Below are 16,868 nucleotides of genomic sequence, written 5' to 3'. Positions count from 1 at the left end.
TAAAAATTTTAAAAAAAATCATAAAACAAATGACACTGGTCTCTGTTTCCCAATTACTGAGCCTGTAATACATCTCACGCATGGCATGAAAGCGTTGCAGCAGCATAACAGGCAAACAACATTCTCACAATATTCTACATAAGAAAACTGCAGCTCTACAGAGAAAATACGGGACAATCTGATGGCAAATCTTATATTTATATATTTACTTGTTTATGAAGACTAAATTACCAGAAAATTCATTTAAGAGAAGTTATGTTATAAAAGAATAGTTTCACCGGACGATCCGGTTATGACATTTTGCTAAAATAATTACGAGCCAGTTGTACAAATGAAAAACATGCATGGAAGAATCATGCACAATAAGATCAATAACATGCATTTTAAAAAATTCAAACTGAACTGGTCAGAAAGAAGTTATTCTTCTGCTCTGCAGGACCACATTGCTGAGTGCCAAAATAAACGGAGATTATGCATGACTCCACACAGTATCAGATCATCTGACCTCTGTGCTTGGCTGTGTCTGTGCCACGAGACGGGTTGTTCTTGTGCAGCCCCTCCAAAACATCCTGAACCCTCCAAAACTCCTTCTGAATGTGCCTGTGTACCAGCTCACTCTGGGAGGAAGCGATTCATTGAAACAGAAAAGACACATGCATTATTAAAGCACTGTCAGGATCATTACAATAATGCACATTCATTCTTATTAATCATTAATGAGAGAATCATATGCCGTTCAAGTACTGATTGCATAATTCATTTCCATTCAAAGGACATCTTGTTGCATTAAATAGATAATTGCTATGGATCTTAATTTAGTATTCAAATTAATTCTGTATCATCGAGGTCACCTTTTTACTACGGTAATGCCCACAAGGTAAATCAATCATGTAAAATGATCATGAGAGTGATGAATGCAATGGAGGTCATTCGCATGATGCAAACGGATAATTGCATGTGCTCATGAATAAATGGAAAGATGGCAGAAGTCATTAAGGGCCTGTGGTTTAAGAGTTCAAGTCAGTGTACCACATACCTGCCCTCCAGCGTTCAGCTGTTCCCACAGGTCACCATGGATGCTGTTTACTTCATCCTCTAGTGCCTCAAACTCCATACGAGTGGTGGTCAGGGCCTGTGACGTACAATTAACAAATGAAATAACTCCATTTATTTAAATCAATAACACTAGCTTAGATTGTGTTTTCATAACAGTGTAAAATTGTCTGGTTTCTTACACTGGAGGCCTGAGACAGCTGTCCTCTGATGTTAATCAGCTTGTTTTGGAGACTCTCCTTTTTCAGCTGAAGTTTCTCCATGGCCAGCGGCTGGTTCCTGTACAGCTCCATCTCCTGATGTGTGGCCACCAGCACTCCCTCTAGACTGTCCTGGAAATTGCAGAAAACAGTCAAGTAAGTAAGTGTAGTATTTTTAGGAAAAAGTATATGGTTTAAATTGATCATTTAAAATGAAATATTAAATTAATACTGAAACATTTGTGTAAGTATTACAATAAAATAATAGCATTTCATATTATATTTGATGTTGAGCCAGGAACCATTTTCGAGAGAACTCTTAAAAGCAACAAATGTACCTTTTCCATTCGCAAACGATGAACTACAGCCTCCTGCTCTTTCACAAGTCGATTCTGCTCACACAAACGGCCCAGTAGTTTCTGTACGGAGACAAAATGAATTGTTCATGGGTTTGTTATTTGAATGACAATCATTTGTAAAGTTGTACATTATGCATGTCTTTGATCAGACAAAGTGACTTACACTGGTCTCAATCTCATTAACTTTCAGCATGGGATGTAGATCACCGTACACATCATGGAATGGAGGCACCTATAATTAAAGAGAATCGACAAAACAGAAATATTAGTGAAAACGAGTCTCTTTTTTTCATTTGATTTTCGGACAAAAGTAAAAAAAGATTTAAAATAATAATAAAACAAACAAATAATGATACTAATAAAAATGACAATTGTTCAAAATTAAAATAAATACAAAAACTTTTAAAATTAATAAATACCATAAATAAATATTAGCCATTGCAATGTGCCGTTTGCATTATTCAGCAAGAAAAACCATCCCAAATGCTGTATCAATGATAAGCCCACCATAAATGGCTTTCTTGCTTGATGGTATGAGTGGATAAGACACATACTATACACAGAGGACAACCGCAAAACAACACAACACACAATGACCACACAATGGAGGATGTGATATTGGGCAAACGAGCACTGGAAATGGCGGGATTCAGATACACAAAGTAAAGCAAAAAAAACTCTTAAAACCAAAGAAAAACTGAAGATTGTGGCTCTCACAGCTGAACTTAAAGGTTAAGGCTTTAAAACTAAACCTAAGTTCACTTAAACCTAAAGCACTATCAAAACATCCAACATGCCACATTGACCAGGAAGCACAGAGAGAGGCAGGCTCCGTCACAACCTCAGAACAGCCTCGTCTGAGCCTAACTTTGCCAGGAAGATGCTGAACTGAGGTTCAGTAGCGCAGGAATAGCAGGTAGAACAGCAGCCTGCCTCTCTAGAGGAGTCTCGACTCTCTTACTTGTGAGAAAAGTTTTGCTCGAGGAGAGGAACACTCAACCATTCGGGTCACCATGCCGATTAGGTGATCACCATCTGTCATCTAGGGCAAAACACACCATCATTCACCAGGCTATATGCCTGACCTTGAGTATGGCCGACTTTGATGGAACCTATACTTGCAATGTCCACAGCGGGTCGAGGATATAGGAGAGACCTTTCACACTTTTTATCTTTTTATTTTTGAAAGTCGTTACACTACCGCTAAAAAGTTTAGTGTGGTAAAGATTTCTGAAACAAGTCTCACCAAGGCTGCAATTACCTGTATTTGATGAAATTATCACAGTTATATTGTGAAATGTCATTACAATTTAAAATAACTGTTTTATATTTTAATACATTAAAATGTATTTTTTTCCTGTGATGTATTTTACTCCAGTCTTAAGTCACATGATCCATCAGAAATTGTTTTGAATAATGAATCATTTCCAATGATCAATGTTGAAAACAGTTGTGCAGCTTCTTATTTTGTGTAAATTTACTTCACATTCACTTTTTCTCAGATTCTTTGGTCTAAAGGAAGTTCAAAATAACGGCATTTATTTGAAATAGAAATCTTTTGGAATCTCCCTAGTAAAAAAGTAATACATTTAAAATACATTTATTTCATACTATGTACAGTTCAAATCTATTTGCTCGACTTACTAATATAAAAGAAATATAATTAAACTTTACTACTTGTGCACAATACACATTTCTTAATAAGCCTAAAACGTGTTTTAATGTCACTATTGGTGAGGATTCTGAGCCTTTATATCCAAGATGCTTAAAGTCTACCTGAAGTATACTTGCAATAGTTCCACTTTAGCACAATCAAATATACTTCAGTATATCTTTAGTTGGACTTCAACACTACTTCCGTACAATTAAAGTGCATGAAGTACAAAATTAGTTGTTTCAATTTAGTAGATTTTAGTAGCTTTTAGTTAGTTTTTTTATTAAGCACATAAATATGTAAATGTATTTGTAGTACACTTAGCATTAAATACATTTATGTATTTTAAGTACATTTTAGTATATTTATTTTTCACTAGGGCTGCCATCAAATATCCTATAAACAAGCATATCTGAAAAATATAATCAGTAAAAATATGAAACAATTCATAAAACAGCAAAACTGCTAACACAGAGAAATATCCCATTTTTGCCAGAAATTTGACAGAAATTGTAATAATTACTGAAATTACTTTCTAATTAAAAAAAAACAAAAAAAACCTTACAATGTGCCCAGAACTGACTAAATTATCATTTAAGATTTTTGATCAAGATTTCAAAACCAACATATAAAAAACACTGCTACAGAAAACACATTTGTGTTGCAGTTCCTGGGATATAACCCCTTGTGACAACTTTCCCATGTGACAACTACGAAGAAGCCATATATAGCAGCAGTTAACATGCAGCTGTTATAAAATTAGAAAACCCTTTCAAATCAGTGTGGGAACTGACACACAGAGGAGAAGACAGTGAGAACAGGAAAAATGTTTGAGAGGATTGTGACTACAATAATGACATGGTTGTTTATGTCTTGAAGTGGGCAACCAAACAACGGTCAGTCTGTTCTCTATCGTCTCTTTAAAGTGAAGCCAACAATCAAAAGCTCTGTTTGAAAACTTAGTGAGCTGCTTCTGTCAACTGCCTGCTTTCTAAAGCAGCATCCGAACTAAAATGGAAATTAATTAATAAATCAACATATTTTCTAGATTTAAGCATAATTAATATTCTTTTCATATCACTTAGTGGAGTAGCTCACTGAGTTTCGGACGAGAGCTAATATGTGCTGTCAGCATTGGATCTTGTTGTGGTTGTTGGACCGAGCCTCCTACCTGCTGATCTAGGTACTCCAGGTTCCTCTGAAGCTGCACGTCTAAAATGTCCTCCTGATGCGTGCAGTGAGGCAGCAGCCAAGCCCAGTGTGTCAAACCCAGCAGCAGCATACAGCACGCAAAAGCATCGGTTGGAGAGACGGAGACCGAGACACAGGTGAGAACAGATACATGCTGATCACGGCATCGCTTATAACAGCAAAGCGCAGTGCATCACACTCATAACAACAGACAATTACACAGTCTCCATCATTCAATAGCCAGGCTAGTACACTTGATCTGTTGCACATACAAATTATCTGTCACATGATTGCATGATTTGCTGGTTCTCTATTGACAAGGCTCCAAATGGTGTGTTTCATGCTAAACACATTCACAAATGCTTTAAAGTGTTGACTTACCATTTTACTATGGAGCGAAGGGGATGCTGGGTAGTTGTAATGGTACATTCCTTGGCTGTAGGAGCGTCTATCTCCAGGGAAATCATACTAAAAAATGAAGAATTATGGTAATTTAACGGCAGACACAAAGAAGGCAATATAATATAATACAATACAATATAATATTCCTATATCAATCATACTAAACCACAAACAATTATAGTTATTTAAAGTCAGACACAAGAAAGGCAAGATCTGCCAGAATATATATATTAATTGCGATTAAATCACATCCAAAATACAGGCACTTTCCCTACTGACAATGGGAAACAAATTTCTATCTGGATACTTTAGATTGGTCGTGGGCCCTGTGCCTGGTTGCCCGCTGACGGCAACATTAACCAAAGCTGCCCGGCAACATTGCTCAAAAAGTTGCCCTGTGTATATCATCAGCCTAAGTTGTTTGACAGATGCTTTACCTTAGGTGAGCTCAGTGACCTGCGGAGCCCGTAGACTGAGGGGTCAGCATATATTCCCTCCTCTCTAAGTCGGCTAGGTCCTCGATCAAACCTGGTGCTGGGCGATCGGGCAGGTGAAGTAAAGCTGTGTGGAGAGTAGGGTCCTCCCGATGAAGAGGCGGGTGAACGAGGGACTGACCGCGAGCGGGGCTGTATGGAAAGCCGTCTCATAGAGTTCTGCGCTGAGTCCAACTGGGGGTAATAGGCAGGACTCTGGGGCCCCATCATCCACTGAGGGTCTCGAGGTTGACCATATAAGGGTCCGTCTCGCAATGACCGCCTTCTCTCTTCCGTGGTCCAGCGAGGAGGCGGTCGGTTGTATGCAGCTGACATGGAGCAGATGCTCTCAGGTCGCACGCCAGGTGGGTAGAGGGGATAGTCATCTACATATGGAGGGCCGCCATACACACCATAATAGTCTGCTGACATAGCGCGGTTTACTGTGTAGTACTTGGATGGACTAAGGAGGAGAGGGATGTTATCATTAACAGAAAATTAAATGCAAAATGTAAATACAAAATACACTACCATTCAAAGGTCAGTAAGATTTTTTATGCTTTTGAAGGAAGACTCTTATGCTCACCAAGGCTGCATTTATTTGATCAAATACATAGCAAAAACAGAAATATTATGAAATATTATTGAAGTTTCAAATAACTGTTTTCTATTTTAATATATTTTAAAATGGAATTTAATTGTGACGACGATGCTAAATTTTCAGCAGCCATTACTCCAGTCTTCAGTGCCACGATTCATCAGAAATCATTCTAATATGCTGATTTGATGCTTAAGAAAGATTTCTTCTTATCAATGTTGAAAACAGTTGTGCTACTTAATATTTTTGTGAAAACCAAGATACATTTTTCTCAGGATTTACAGTATTTATTTGAAAGAAATCTTTTGTAATGTTATGAAACTCTTTACTGACACTTTTGATCAATTTAATGCTTCCTTGCTGAATAAAAGCATTAAAAAAATCTTACTGACTTAACATTACTGGAAAAAAAATTAAGATAAATACATTTGTAGAACTCCAAAAAGACTTATTGTCCGAAAATGACCATAAGTTCTAGTTGTAGTTTTTGCAGCCCACTTGCATTATAAACAAATGACATTAGACAGCAATAAAACTATACTGCAGAGAAATTAATGATTAAATTATATCAGTTTAGTAACTGTACCGGTTTTATTTAGTTTAGTTAAACATTAACTAAGTACTAAAATACTGCAATGAAACTAAAACTAAAAACCACTGAAAATATTACAACTAAACTTAAACTAACGTTCACAGAGTGAAAAGGAAACCAAAATCATAAATTAAAAAATGTAATAAAAGAAAAAGCAAACTATAATAAGCCTGCGGATAAGACAAGGAAGAGGTTATGAAAGCACTGTAGACGTCACCTGCGGCCGTCGTCTTGAGGCACCATGGCCCGCCGCTGGTTAACCCACTGCTGCAGCTGCGTCATGGAGCTCTTCCTCTGGGCGAGTCTCTCCGGTGCCGTCCTGGGCACAAAGCCTCTCCGCATCACCACATTCTCCTCATGTGGTTCGCGCATATCCCTCACGTTCTCTTGGGACTGGTATCTTGAACCGTTGGGAGGACCATAGTTACCCCAGCCGTTGGGGTGATGGGGTGCCAGGCCTCCTTTCTCCCCCATTCTGCCCTCTATATTTGGGGTAACTGGGGTCACTGGGGTGCTGGGTGTGGTGTCTCTGGTTTCTACACCGTTAAGCTCGTGTTTGACCGGCTCGTGGACATCTAGCCTCTGGCCGTTCTCTGTATGAGAGTTGTGCTCGAGGCGTTTGGCTACCATGTCGTTTTCGTCTGCTGCAGGGACGGGCTCGGATTTATTTCTGCAGAACAGCAGGAAAGAGAAAGACAAAACATATGTAAAACACTGTCATAAACAGTGTGATGCCTTTGATCTGTTTGATGAAATGTTGTTTTATAAGTGCACATGACTGTTTGTTCCAGAGTATCAGGGTAGCAGCATTAATGGTATGCGCTTGTGTTCCATCTGTGCTATTTTAGTTGTTGCTCTGCATAAATTATCATATCTGTGTCTTTGCCTGTTTGAAATATGCTGCTCTGACTCCACAAGAATCACACTTTTAAGATGATGTCCAAAACCATGAGACTTTTTTTTTCTACTGTAAACACAAAAGTGGAAATCTTGAAGAACGTCTATTTGTACTGAATGAAGGTCCATAAAAGCACTAGAAGAGTTTAAAGGAAGTAGAGTTGGGAATATTTTTAGTTCTTGGCATTGGCCAATAGGTTTTATTGTTTGGCTGATAAGTTGTAAACGAGACTTTTATTTTAACGGCGCTGAAAACATGGTGCCTGAGTGCAGATGCACAGAAAACACATGGATACACTTGAGTGAGCAACTTCAAACTATGCTACGCTATATTCAGTTGGCCACTATATGGTCAAACTATTAATGTCATACTCACTGTGTAGTACATGTAAAATTAGCCTTGCCTGGTCTTTATTTAAGAAAATAAGATTCCCAGTGCACAAAGACTTTACACAGCAAATTACTGGTACGTCCTGTTGGTTACAGTGTTTACTTCCTTTTTAGTTAAATTTAACTATTTCTCCATTTTTGAAAAGGCTATAATAAGAATAGAGAATCGAGCATTTGCTAACTTAAGTATAAATCTATTGATTTTAATCTACTTTTTTTCAGAGAAGAATCATGCAGCTTGGAACAACAATAAGGTGAATAAATGATTACAGAATTGTAATTTCTGAGTAAATTAAAACCGTTTTTTTGCTCTGTCACGCAGGTTTTGAATTTTGAGGATTGTGTGTGAATTAATGTGGATTATAGATGTGTGTATACCTGGATGTGGCTTGGATGTGGACCCTGGCAGCCGCACTCATGGCTTGGATCCACTCCTCCTGCTCCTTCTGGCTGTCTGCACTGAAGTAGTATGTACGAGTTCCTGTGTGCTCAACCTGCAAACAGAACGCAATACTGCCCTTTAAATCCTCACTTTCCTCTTCCTCCTCCTCCTTTTCGTTGCTTTCGCACCACACCTGCAAGAGAAAAATAGAGAAAGAGAGAATATTATTGGACTGTCCTATAGCCACTCACATTGTGCAAGAACATAACTGTAAACCTGATACCACAGGGACAACAGAGCATGCAAAACAGATCCAGCAGAACTCATGCAAAATAGTCTATTCAATTGTTCATATGTACATGAGCAAGTAAATAAAAGTCTGCTTAAAGACATAAGCATAAACGCAGAATTATTATTTGGAGTAATATTATACTTAAAGGAATAATTCACCCAAAAATGAAAATTCACTTAAAATGTATTCAAGCTCAGGTCATCCAATATGTAGATGAGTTTGTTTCTTCATCAGAACAGAGTTAGAGAATTTTTGCAGATGAAGACAAACTAACTACATTTTGGATGGCCTGAGCTCGAGTAAATTTTCAGCAAATTTTCATTTTTGGATGAACTATTCCTTTGAGGCCTTTTAGAGCTAGACAGATGTTGTTAAGTTGCAGTGCATGCAAACAAAAATAGTCCATGCAATGACTTAAATTTCATGTGAAGTCAAATTATATTTAATATGCAGCACAACACTGGAGAAAAATGTGGCGCGGACATGCAGGACAGACTCAAAATTATAGCAATAAATGTTGAGGATTATCTGAGGACTTTCAAAAAGTCATTTAGTCCAGATTAATTATTGTATTATGATTGATATTCATTGTAGACTACTACATATAGAAGTTTGAAAATACTTATTTACTTTTGTCAACAATCATTACTGTCAGCTTGTTAGGAACATAAGCAGGTGAGTCCAATCTTGTCACTTGTCATGCAGTTACAGTTGCAAAAATACCTACTAAATGTGGCTCATCGACACATTGGAGAAAACTCACTCAGAGGTCCTCAGAGATGGGGTATTGGGAACAGAGGAGAAAAGACTACATAAGGATGACTAGATCAAATATAAAGGTCAACTTTGGATTTTGCACAATAGATGTGGGCTAGATGTGGTCAGGTTTATCTTAATGAAGTGGACATGTGCATTAATATCCTGAAAGAATTTCGCAGTTAGTAAAAATGTGGCTTTGCTGTGTTATTACAAATACAAAATATCAGCTGTTAAGCACATAGACAAAACCTTTGTGTGATTGTGCTACATTAAATAAGTAACACACATGCATGCTGGTCAAAAATACTGTAGTACAGAACTTTACCACATGGGGGCAATACATAATAATTTAGAGTTAACTGTGGACTACATTCTGTAGTCATTCAAGTAACAAACAGCAAACAAAACAAAAGGAAATATATATAGCAACAAACCTCCCAATCTACAAGCAAATTTTTCCTGTTTGTGACTTTTTTATGACTAGGTGTCTGAAATTAAACTTTCCTAATTAAGGGACAATAAAAATATCATATATCATATCATATATATCATTTTTAGAAAATAGATACAATACCAACTTTTACTTTTAAAAGAGCTTTTTTCCCCTGTGCAAGTCCATTTATGTCAAATACTAAGTCTACGGGGATATTTTTGTCCACACATTTTAAATATGCGGTCTTTTTGTTACTTTTGGTGGCAATTTTGGTAAATTTATGATGCAAAAAGTCCATTACACAATGTCATATTTCTTTCTATAACAGACATGACAGGTTTTGAGTGAAGAGGGTGTGTGACCACTGATGAAACGTGACATCACTGGAAGCTACAATAATCTGACCATAACATTCAGTTGTATTTCAATGCCAATCCTCTCAATTAGTCTCGCATAAAACGGCCTGCACTTAGTCATCCGAGGGTGTGCCAAAATCTGTTTCATGCAATCTAATAGTTAACTGCTCCACAGGACACTATACAGACCATTAAGAAACAAACTGTTTTTTTGAATAGACAAAACCTGATGAACAAGCTTTATTTTAAATACACAAGTTCTAATCATTCTGTATAGATAAAAGTTCTCATATGTGAAATGTCTAGTAAGGAGTTTCATCATGCTGTCAAAACAACTTCAATTAACCAGAATAACAAACCTGGAGTAGTAATCAAGTAATTTATTTCCCGTCTATTCACTAGATAGGCTGCATGTTGTTTGCATGTTTAAAATTCTCTTGAAACTAAGACAGTCATCTGTGCCACAGGAAGTAGTGTCAAAACAAAAGTTTGCATTGCAGTGGTTGGTCAATTTACAGAAATCTGGCACAAAAACTTACCAGGCTATTGCAAGTCCTTGGTTTACCTTTGTACCTGGCAAAAGAATGCCTTGTTTCCTTTGACTGAACCTACAGAGGAAACCGTCAAACACTCCCGCACTACTGATTCATTGCAGGGCTTGGCCAATTCTGTGCTTACTGTTTGCATTTGATTTTACAGAGAAGTCATTGTTCTTGTGCAGATTATTACTAAATGACTCTGAACTGGCCATTTTAAATGTTTGTTTAATCTTAATATAACTGGTCTTCATTTAAACCCTCTTTACCATGTGTCCAACTTTCTAATTTAAGGAAATAAAGTGTAGAAGGAAGAGGTGTTTGGCAATTTGTAAGTATGCAAAAGGTATTTGACATTGCTTTGTGAGGATGCATGACAAATGAACCATGTTAAGCTGAAGTGACATGATTTATCTGGTACTAATTTGTCATGTTGTCGCTAACATAATGATTCAAAATGTAATACTGTAATGTGAAGAGGTCACATGAAGTTCATGAATTTCCCGGATGAGCAATCAGTTATAAAAAGTTATTATTCATAGATATCTGACTGCTCAAGAATTTGGGAAAGAAGTATCATAAACCATAAACTTCAACTGCGTCCCAAAAAAACTCCCTTTAAGGGATGGTTCACTCAAAAATGAAAAATCTTCATCATTTATTCACCACATGCCATTCTGTATGACATTTTCTTGTCTGTGAAATTTTTTTTTTTCCTCAAAAGGGGATTAGTGTTGTTTTGGACACCACTGATAAAACACTTAAATATTAGTATGAATGTCTTATTGTTAAATGCTAAATATATTATAAAATAAAATAACCTTCAGTGCTTGTAAATCACTTCCTCAAAGGTCGGTTTAAAGAGTCACCTGATTCCAAGTGCATCCTAAAGATATACGTGGCGTCACATGTCAGACTGGTCCATCTTTACAGACCTACTCTTAACTACCAGGTACCCTTCTATCCATACAAGCACAAGTACCTCCCCTTCTCTTCTTTACAAATCAGAAAGAAGAACTGACTGTCACATAGTATGTCAGTGCAGGACTATATTTAGTCAAACCTTAATTATGGCCTAATTGAAAATGTCTGTCAACTTTAGTGTGTGGAGATAAATATCATGCATAGTTCTCTTAGGAATGTGAGAGCTCAATATCATCCTTAGGAATATCACAGGCTCGGTCAGACCATAGACAAAACCAACCCAAGATCACTTTTATTGTTGCTAGCCTGGGGATGCAAGCCTACACATGTGAAAACCGGAAAGCATGTATTAGAATCTCACACTGTGTAGGATCTCATATTATAATGACGCCCACTTTTTGTGCATTTGCTGATGCAAGTGAAGGTAACACACCAGACTAGCAGATGATCTGATAATACTGACATTAATTTCACCCTTTTACTGCACATAAAAGGTCAAGCTACATAGGCTTGTCGTAATCTGAGTGTGTTTTGTTTTCTCTCTCTGTGCCAAGAGCTCCCTGTCTCCTATGGCACTGGCACAGAGGTGCGGCCCAGGACACATTAGCTACAAAGATCTATTACAGTGGTGGAAAAGAACCATGTTCATACCGTAGACGTAATCGAATGTCCAAGAGGGCCAATTTATTGTTAATGTTGGATCATAAATTCCAACAGGCCACAATGAAAGTCACTGTAGGTTATTTCCTTTGAGGATAATATCCACTGACATACTTTCCCATCTCTGCTCTGACACGAGGCTGAGCCATTCCAACTTGGCTTTTCACACCACAACACAACATTTTGCGATGTTTTAGATGGGATTTCTTTGCCATTTTCTTCTAGTAAATCCCTCAACGGCCTCAAAAGGAAAGCAAAACAAAACAAAAAAATCAATACAAAACAAAACACCAAATCAAACCAAATTGCTGATGGGATTTCTTTAACAATTTTCTTCTGGTAAATCCCTCAAAACACACACACACAAAAAAAATCAGTTTTATGGAGAATACAAAGTTTTTGTTGTTGGTTTATTATTACTTTTAACTGTTAGACAAAGTTATGCATGTGGTATTTCACTGCAAAACCCTTTCTTATTCACTAAAAACCCAGTATAGAGATTAACTTGTCAATAAGTGTACTGAAATCTGTAAGGATTTCAAGTAAATGTCATTATTTTTACACTGACATTTTTATAATTATAAATAATTTATACTATTAAAAGAGCAATTCTTTATTAGTGAATTCCCCCTGTTTTTCCCATACAATCCTCAATTTCAAACAAAATTATCACAATTTGAGATTCATCTGGGAGGAAAAGCTCAGAGAGTGAGCAGTTCACCTGTCTACACTCATTACATCAGATAGTAGTCGATCTGATTGTGGGACACTGGCATTAGACAGCAGGTACCAATGCCCGAAGCAGCTCGATGTTAAAAAAAAAAAGGAACAGAGCAAATCCCTGCCTTGCTTTTTGGAGTGCCAGATGGAAGAGGAAGCAGACAGTCAAGCCTCAGCAGATATTGAAACGACAGACCTGCCTCCTTGCCTCTGTCTTTCTGTCTGTTTCTCTCTATTTCTGAGCCTCTGACGGGTAGTTGTATACTCTGTCATGCGGAGCTAGTAAACCGAACTCTCTAGCTTTTTATCCATGTTTGCTGATCCTGGAGTCCAGAGGGCAGGGATGTGAGATGTGCTTGTGTAGATAAACTAGCTTTCAGAAAATCATGATACCAAATGCGGTTGTCAATATACCAAATATGTGCCAAAAATACCAAATACCAAAAATTATATTTACACTTATATTTATATATACACTAATTATTATTATTATTATTATTATTATTATTATTATTATTATAAGTAAATGAATGTAAATTAAATTGAAAGGCTACATGCATGATTTATTACAAATATTTATAATATAAATATTGTTTTTAGAAACATTCCCTCAAGTTCTTTATAATTTATATTATTATTGCTAATAAATTCACTGCAAATTTTATTTAGAAGTACACAAGCCAAACACAATATTTTTAATAAAAATATTATATGCACATCACTTCAACTTTTTCTTTTTTATTTATTTGTTTGTTTATACTATAACGTAAATTCTTGGACTACACATATAATAAAAAAAATCCTATATATATATATAATATAAATATTAACTATTTTGTTTTTGATTCACGTTATTATTATTTTTTATATAAAAGCTCATATCCCAGCTGTCCAACCTGCAACACAGCTGGGTGAAGGCAAAGAGCTGGAAATACACACATGCAACAGAGCAGGAAGGTTACAGCCACAGCTGTAATCTGATGCTCTCCAACATGTTGACAAAGCAGTTAACAGCATGAGCTCAAACAACAGCAAAAATATGGGGGAGAGCTGCAAAATGAATGATTGCAGCAACCTGTAATGACTAGGTATCATACAGGGCTGGACAGCTTCTTGCGTGTGTGTTCTGTCTCCCACCGTACTTCACAAACACACACTCTCTGCTTGGTGTCTGTCTGTTCTAAATGCTCTGATGTGTACTTCATACACAGCAAACAGAGTCCACATGTCTGATAAGAGAGACACCTCAGCCCAGCACACTAGGACAAGGTAACCAGCCCAGGGCTGCTGAGAAAAACAAAGTGAACTTAGGACACACAACAGCGACTGCAGACAGGTGAGGACGGGAGGTTTGATCCAAATCGCCATCAACAGCTCCTCCAGATTGGCTCCTGTTTTCATGTCCTGCCCTACCATAGGGAAATATGTCTATCATGAATGCATTACAAACTATATGAAGGCTGTCTGGCCATATCTGTGCCTCCCACATGCAGGTTCTGCTTGTGGTTCAGCCGCTGAGGACTTTTCCCTCTGGAAAGGATTTCTCAGCTGCAAGTCTGATGGTTTGAGTCTCAGCCTTACCTCCTGATCTTTCAGGTTTCTGCCGTTCATCCCTCAGAGAAAACACAAATCTTAGGCTGAAAGTGTTCCAACCACACGGCAGTTACACAACCAGTACTAATTAATAATGCAGCAGCTCTATACTGGGAAATAGGAACAAGAGAGAGGGAGTACAAGAAAAATAACCAAAGAGAACAAAGTAACACACACACATAAATGTTTACCCCTAGCTGTCTAAAATAAGTTGGGCTGTCAACAATTAAAGATTGTAATTACTGTTTTTACAGTTTTAATTGTTTGACAGCCCAACATATTTTAGATAGCTAGGTAAAAGTTTATATTGTGTGCGTGAGTGTGTTACCAAGTTCACTTTAGTAACTGTAGATTTCTTAAATCACAGAATAATGCAGCAGATCTATTCCGCCAAGACCAAACAAATTAACAAGTACATGACCATTTTGTCATGACAAAATTCCATTTTACATTTCAAAGAGAGCCTTCCAGGGAAAGTTTTTGTTAGATTTACTGTACTTCTGGGGACAGTTTTGTACCTAAAATGTATCCAAGTATCCGCACACACACACCCACACACACACACACAGGTATAAGGCCTGAAGCAATGAAAAGCTAGACATCACAACGTGAAACCGAAGAATATCCCGCTCCTGGAGGCCAAACGCCAGTTTTGATCCTTGGACACTGGAGAAGGACTTCATAAAAGAATTGGCAACACTTCCAGAAGAAGAGTTTGAATAAAAAGGCGTCAGACGTGTTTCGGGTTCTTTTGTGGAGGCAACACGATACATGTAACCGTTCACTATCCCAGAGCATGATGAAGAACGGCTGACTAAACACACCTTTCTTTCTCCTCACACACACAACAAACACGTCTCAGTATTTCCTGGTTAATTGTTAACACCATGCTAGGTTATAAGTTCAGAACATGCATACAGGTATTTTCTAGAGATACAGTGAGACATGTGTGATGGTGGCATGATTTTTATTACGGCAGCCATAAAAATGACACTGATCTGCGCTGACGTGGCTCCACACCGAAACTGCACCATAGGGGTCTGCGATATGGAAAAGACACATTGCACACCTTTTGCCTTAGGGTGCAGATGCAAGAAGCTACTGGATACTTGTGACTGATAGTTTGCTTTGTTCTGCAAATATATCTCTGGAGTATAAAATAGTCTCTCTTTTGTAGGAGACTGAACAGCTTTGGATATGTTTTCAAAAACACGTGGATAGGCAGACATGGGTTTTAGTGAAGCTGTAATGGCGGTGTCTCCAAACCTGCCATTTCCACAGGGGATGAACATTAGAAGTAAATGTGTGATGTATAAACCATAGTAAAAATACAAAAAGAGAACTATATACACAAAGAATGTTTTGAAATACACATATGATCTTAAAGTCAAATAACTGAAATGATAAACCACCTCTTTCTTGAAAAAATCAATATTAGTGAACAACAACAGTAAGACTGTATCATTCAAAAGTTTGGGATTAGTACAATTTTTACACAATAAATTAATAGTTGTATTTAGCAAGGATCCAAAAAAAATTATAAAAATAAATAAATGCTATTCTTTTGAACTTTCTATTCATTGGTGATTCCTGAAAAGAAAAAAGAAGAAAAAAAAAAAAAAAAAAAAAAAAAACACGGTTTGCATACAAATACTAAGCACTGTTTTCAAAATAGAAAACAGTTATTTAAAATAGATTTAAATTAACATTATTCACAATATTAAAGTTTTACTTGTTTGATCAAATAAATTTAGCCTTGTTGAGCGTAAGAGGCTTCTTTTCAAAATCATTAAATAAATAATTTCAACCCTAAACCCTAAAAGTCAAATAAGCAAAAAAAAAATTTAAAAAAAGTATATTTAGAAAGTATATATAAAATATAAAATAGTAAATTAAGAGTACAACTGAATATTCAAAATGATTACCTTAAATATTCTAAATATAAACAAATAGCAAATAAGCAAATTCTAAGTCATATTTTATGGATAAAGAATAACCTAAATAACAAAATATTCAGAAAGCTTAAATCACATTTCTGACACAAGCAAGGCTTATTCCTCCTGTTGTTTTTTAAAGGTAGTGTCAAAGGTCATCAACGCCTCAGATGTGCATCGTCGTGCATGCTTCTTTCCTATTGGTCAGTTTAAAAGCCAGGTGCCATAAAAAAGCAGTTTTACTCGAAACCTAATAAGACCTGCAGAGACATGACATCAGATTCTTGAGCATCTCCAGCCCAGCCCTTAGGGGCCCCACAGAGCCGGAGGCAAGAGACATAAACAGTTACCAAACACATAACGGTCTCACATTATCCACAAGTGGAACGAGCACACCTACAGTATAGCCGTATGTTTTAACTATAAACAGTTCAAAACACATCCTCAGATGCTACCCAGCATGCACCCTG

The 16,868-nt window shown here is 36.9% G+C and overlaps 1 protein-coding gene across 21 annotated transcripts in view; it reads right to left on the bottom strand.

Annotated features, from left to right (window-relative positions):
* Positions 1-16,868, bottom strand: part of LOC306855388 (pleckstrin homology domain-containing family A member 6-like) — a 77,501-nt gene that overhangs the window by 15,503 nt on the left and 45,130 nt on the right. For 7 of the 21 annotated variants that reach the window (XM_079394065.1, XM_079394072.1, XM_079394073.1 and 4 more), the window contains exons 7-16: positions 8,188-8,303; positions 6,740-7,192; positions 5,297-5,795; positions 4,839-4,925; positions 4,438-4,491; positions 1,776-1,844; positions 1,592-1,672; positions 1,236-1,385; positions 1,037-1,132; positions 506-617 (exon numbers count right to left, since the gene is read on the bottom strand). In XM_079394065.1, the coding sequence (XP_079250191.1) occupies positions 506-617; positions 1,037-1,132; positions 1,236-1,385; positions 1,592-1,672; positions 1,776-1,844; positions 4,438-4,491; positions 4,839-4,925; positions 5,297-5,795; positions 6,740-7,192; positions 8,188-8,303 (1,717 nt within the window). Of the gene's footprint in view, positions 1-505; positions 618-1,036; positions 1,133-1,235; positions 1,386-1,591; positions 1,673-1,775; positions 1,845-2,573; positions 2,655-4,437; positions 4,492-4,838; positions 4,926-5,296; positions 5,796-6,739; positions 7,193-8,187; positions 8,385-16,868 lie in introns of all 21 variants that reach the window. The other 14 variants (XM_079394070.1, XM_079394082.1, XM_079394071.1 and 11 more) reach the window with 4 other exon arrangements.

The sequence above is a fragment of the Barbus barbus genome (assembly GCF_936440315.1).
Source record: "Barbus barbus genome assembly, chromosome: 35".
Classification (NCBI taxonomy): domain Eukaryota; kingdom Metazoa; phylum Chordata; class Actinopteri; order Cypriniformes; family Cyprinidae; genus Barbus; species Barbus barbus.
Note: the sequence above shows the minus strand (reverse complement) of the source record. Positions and strands in the feature narration are given on the sequence as shown.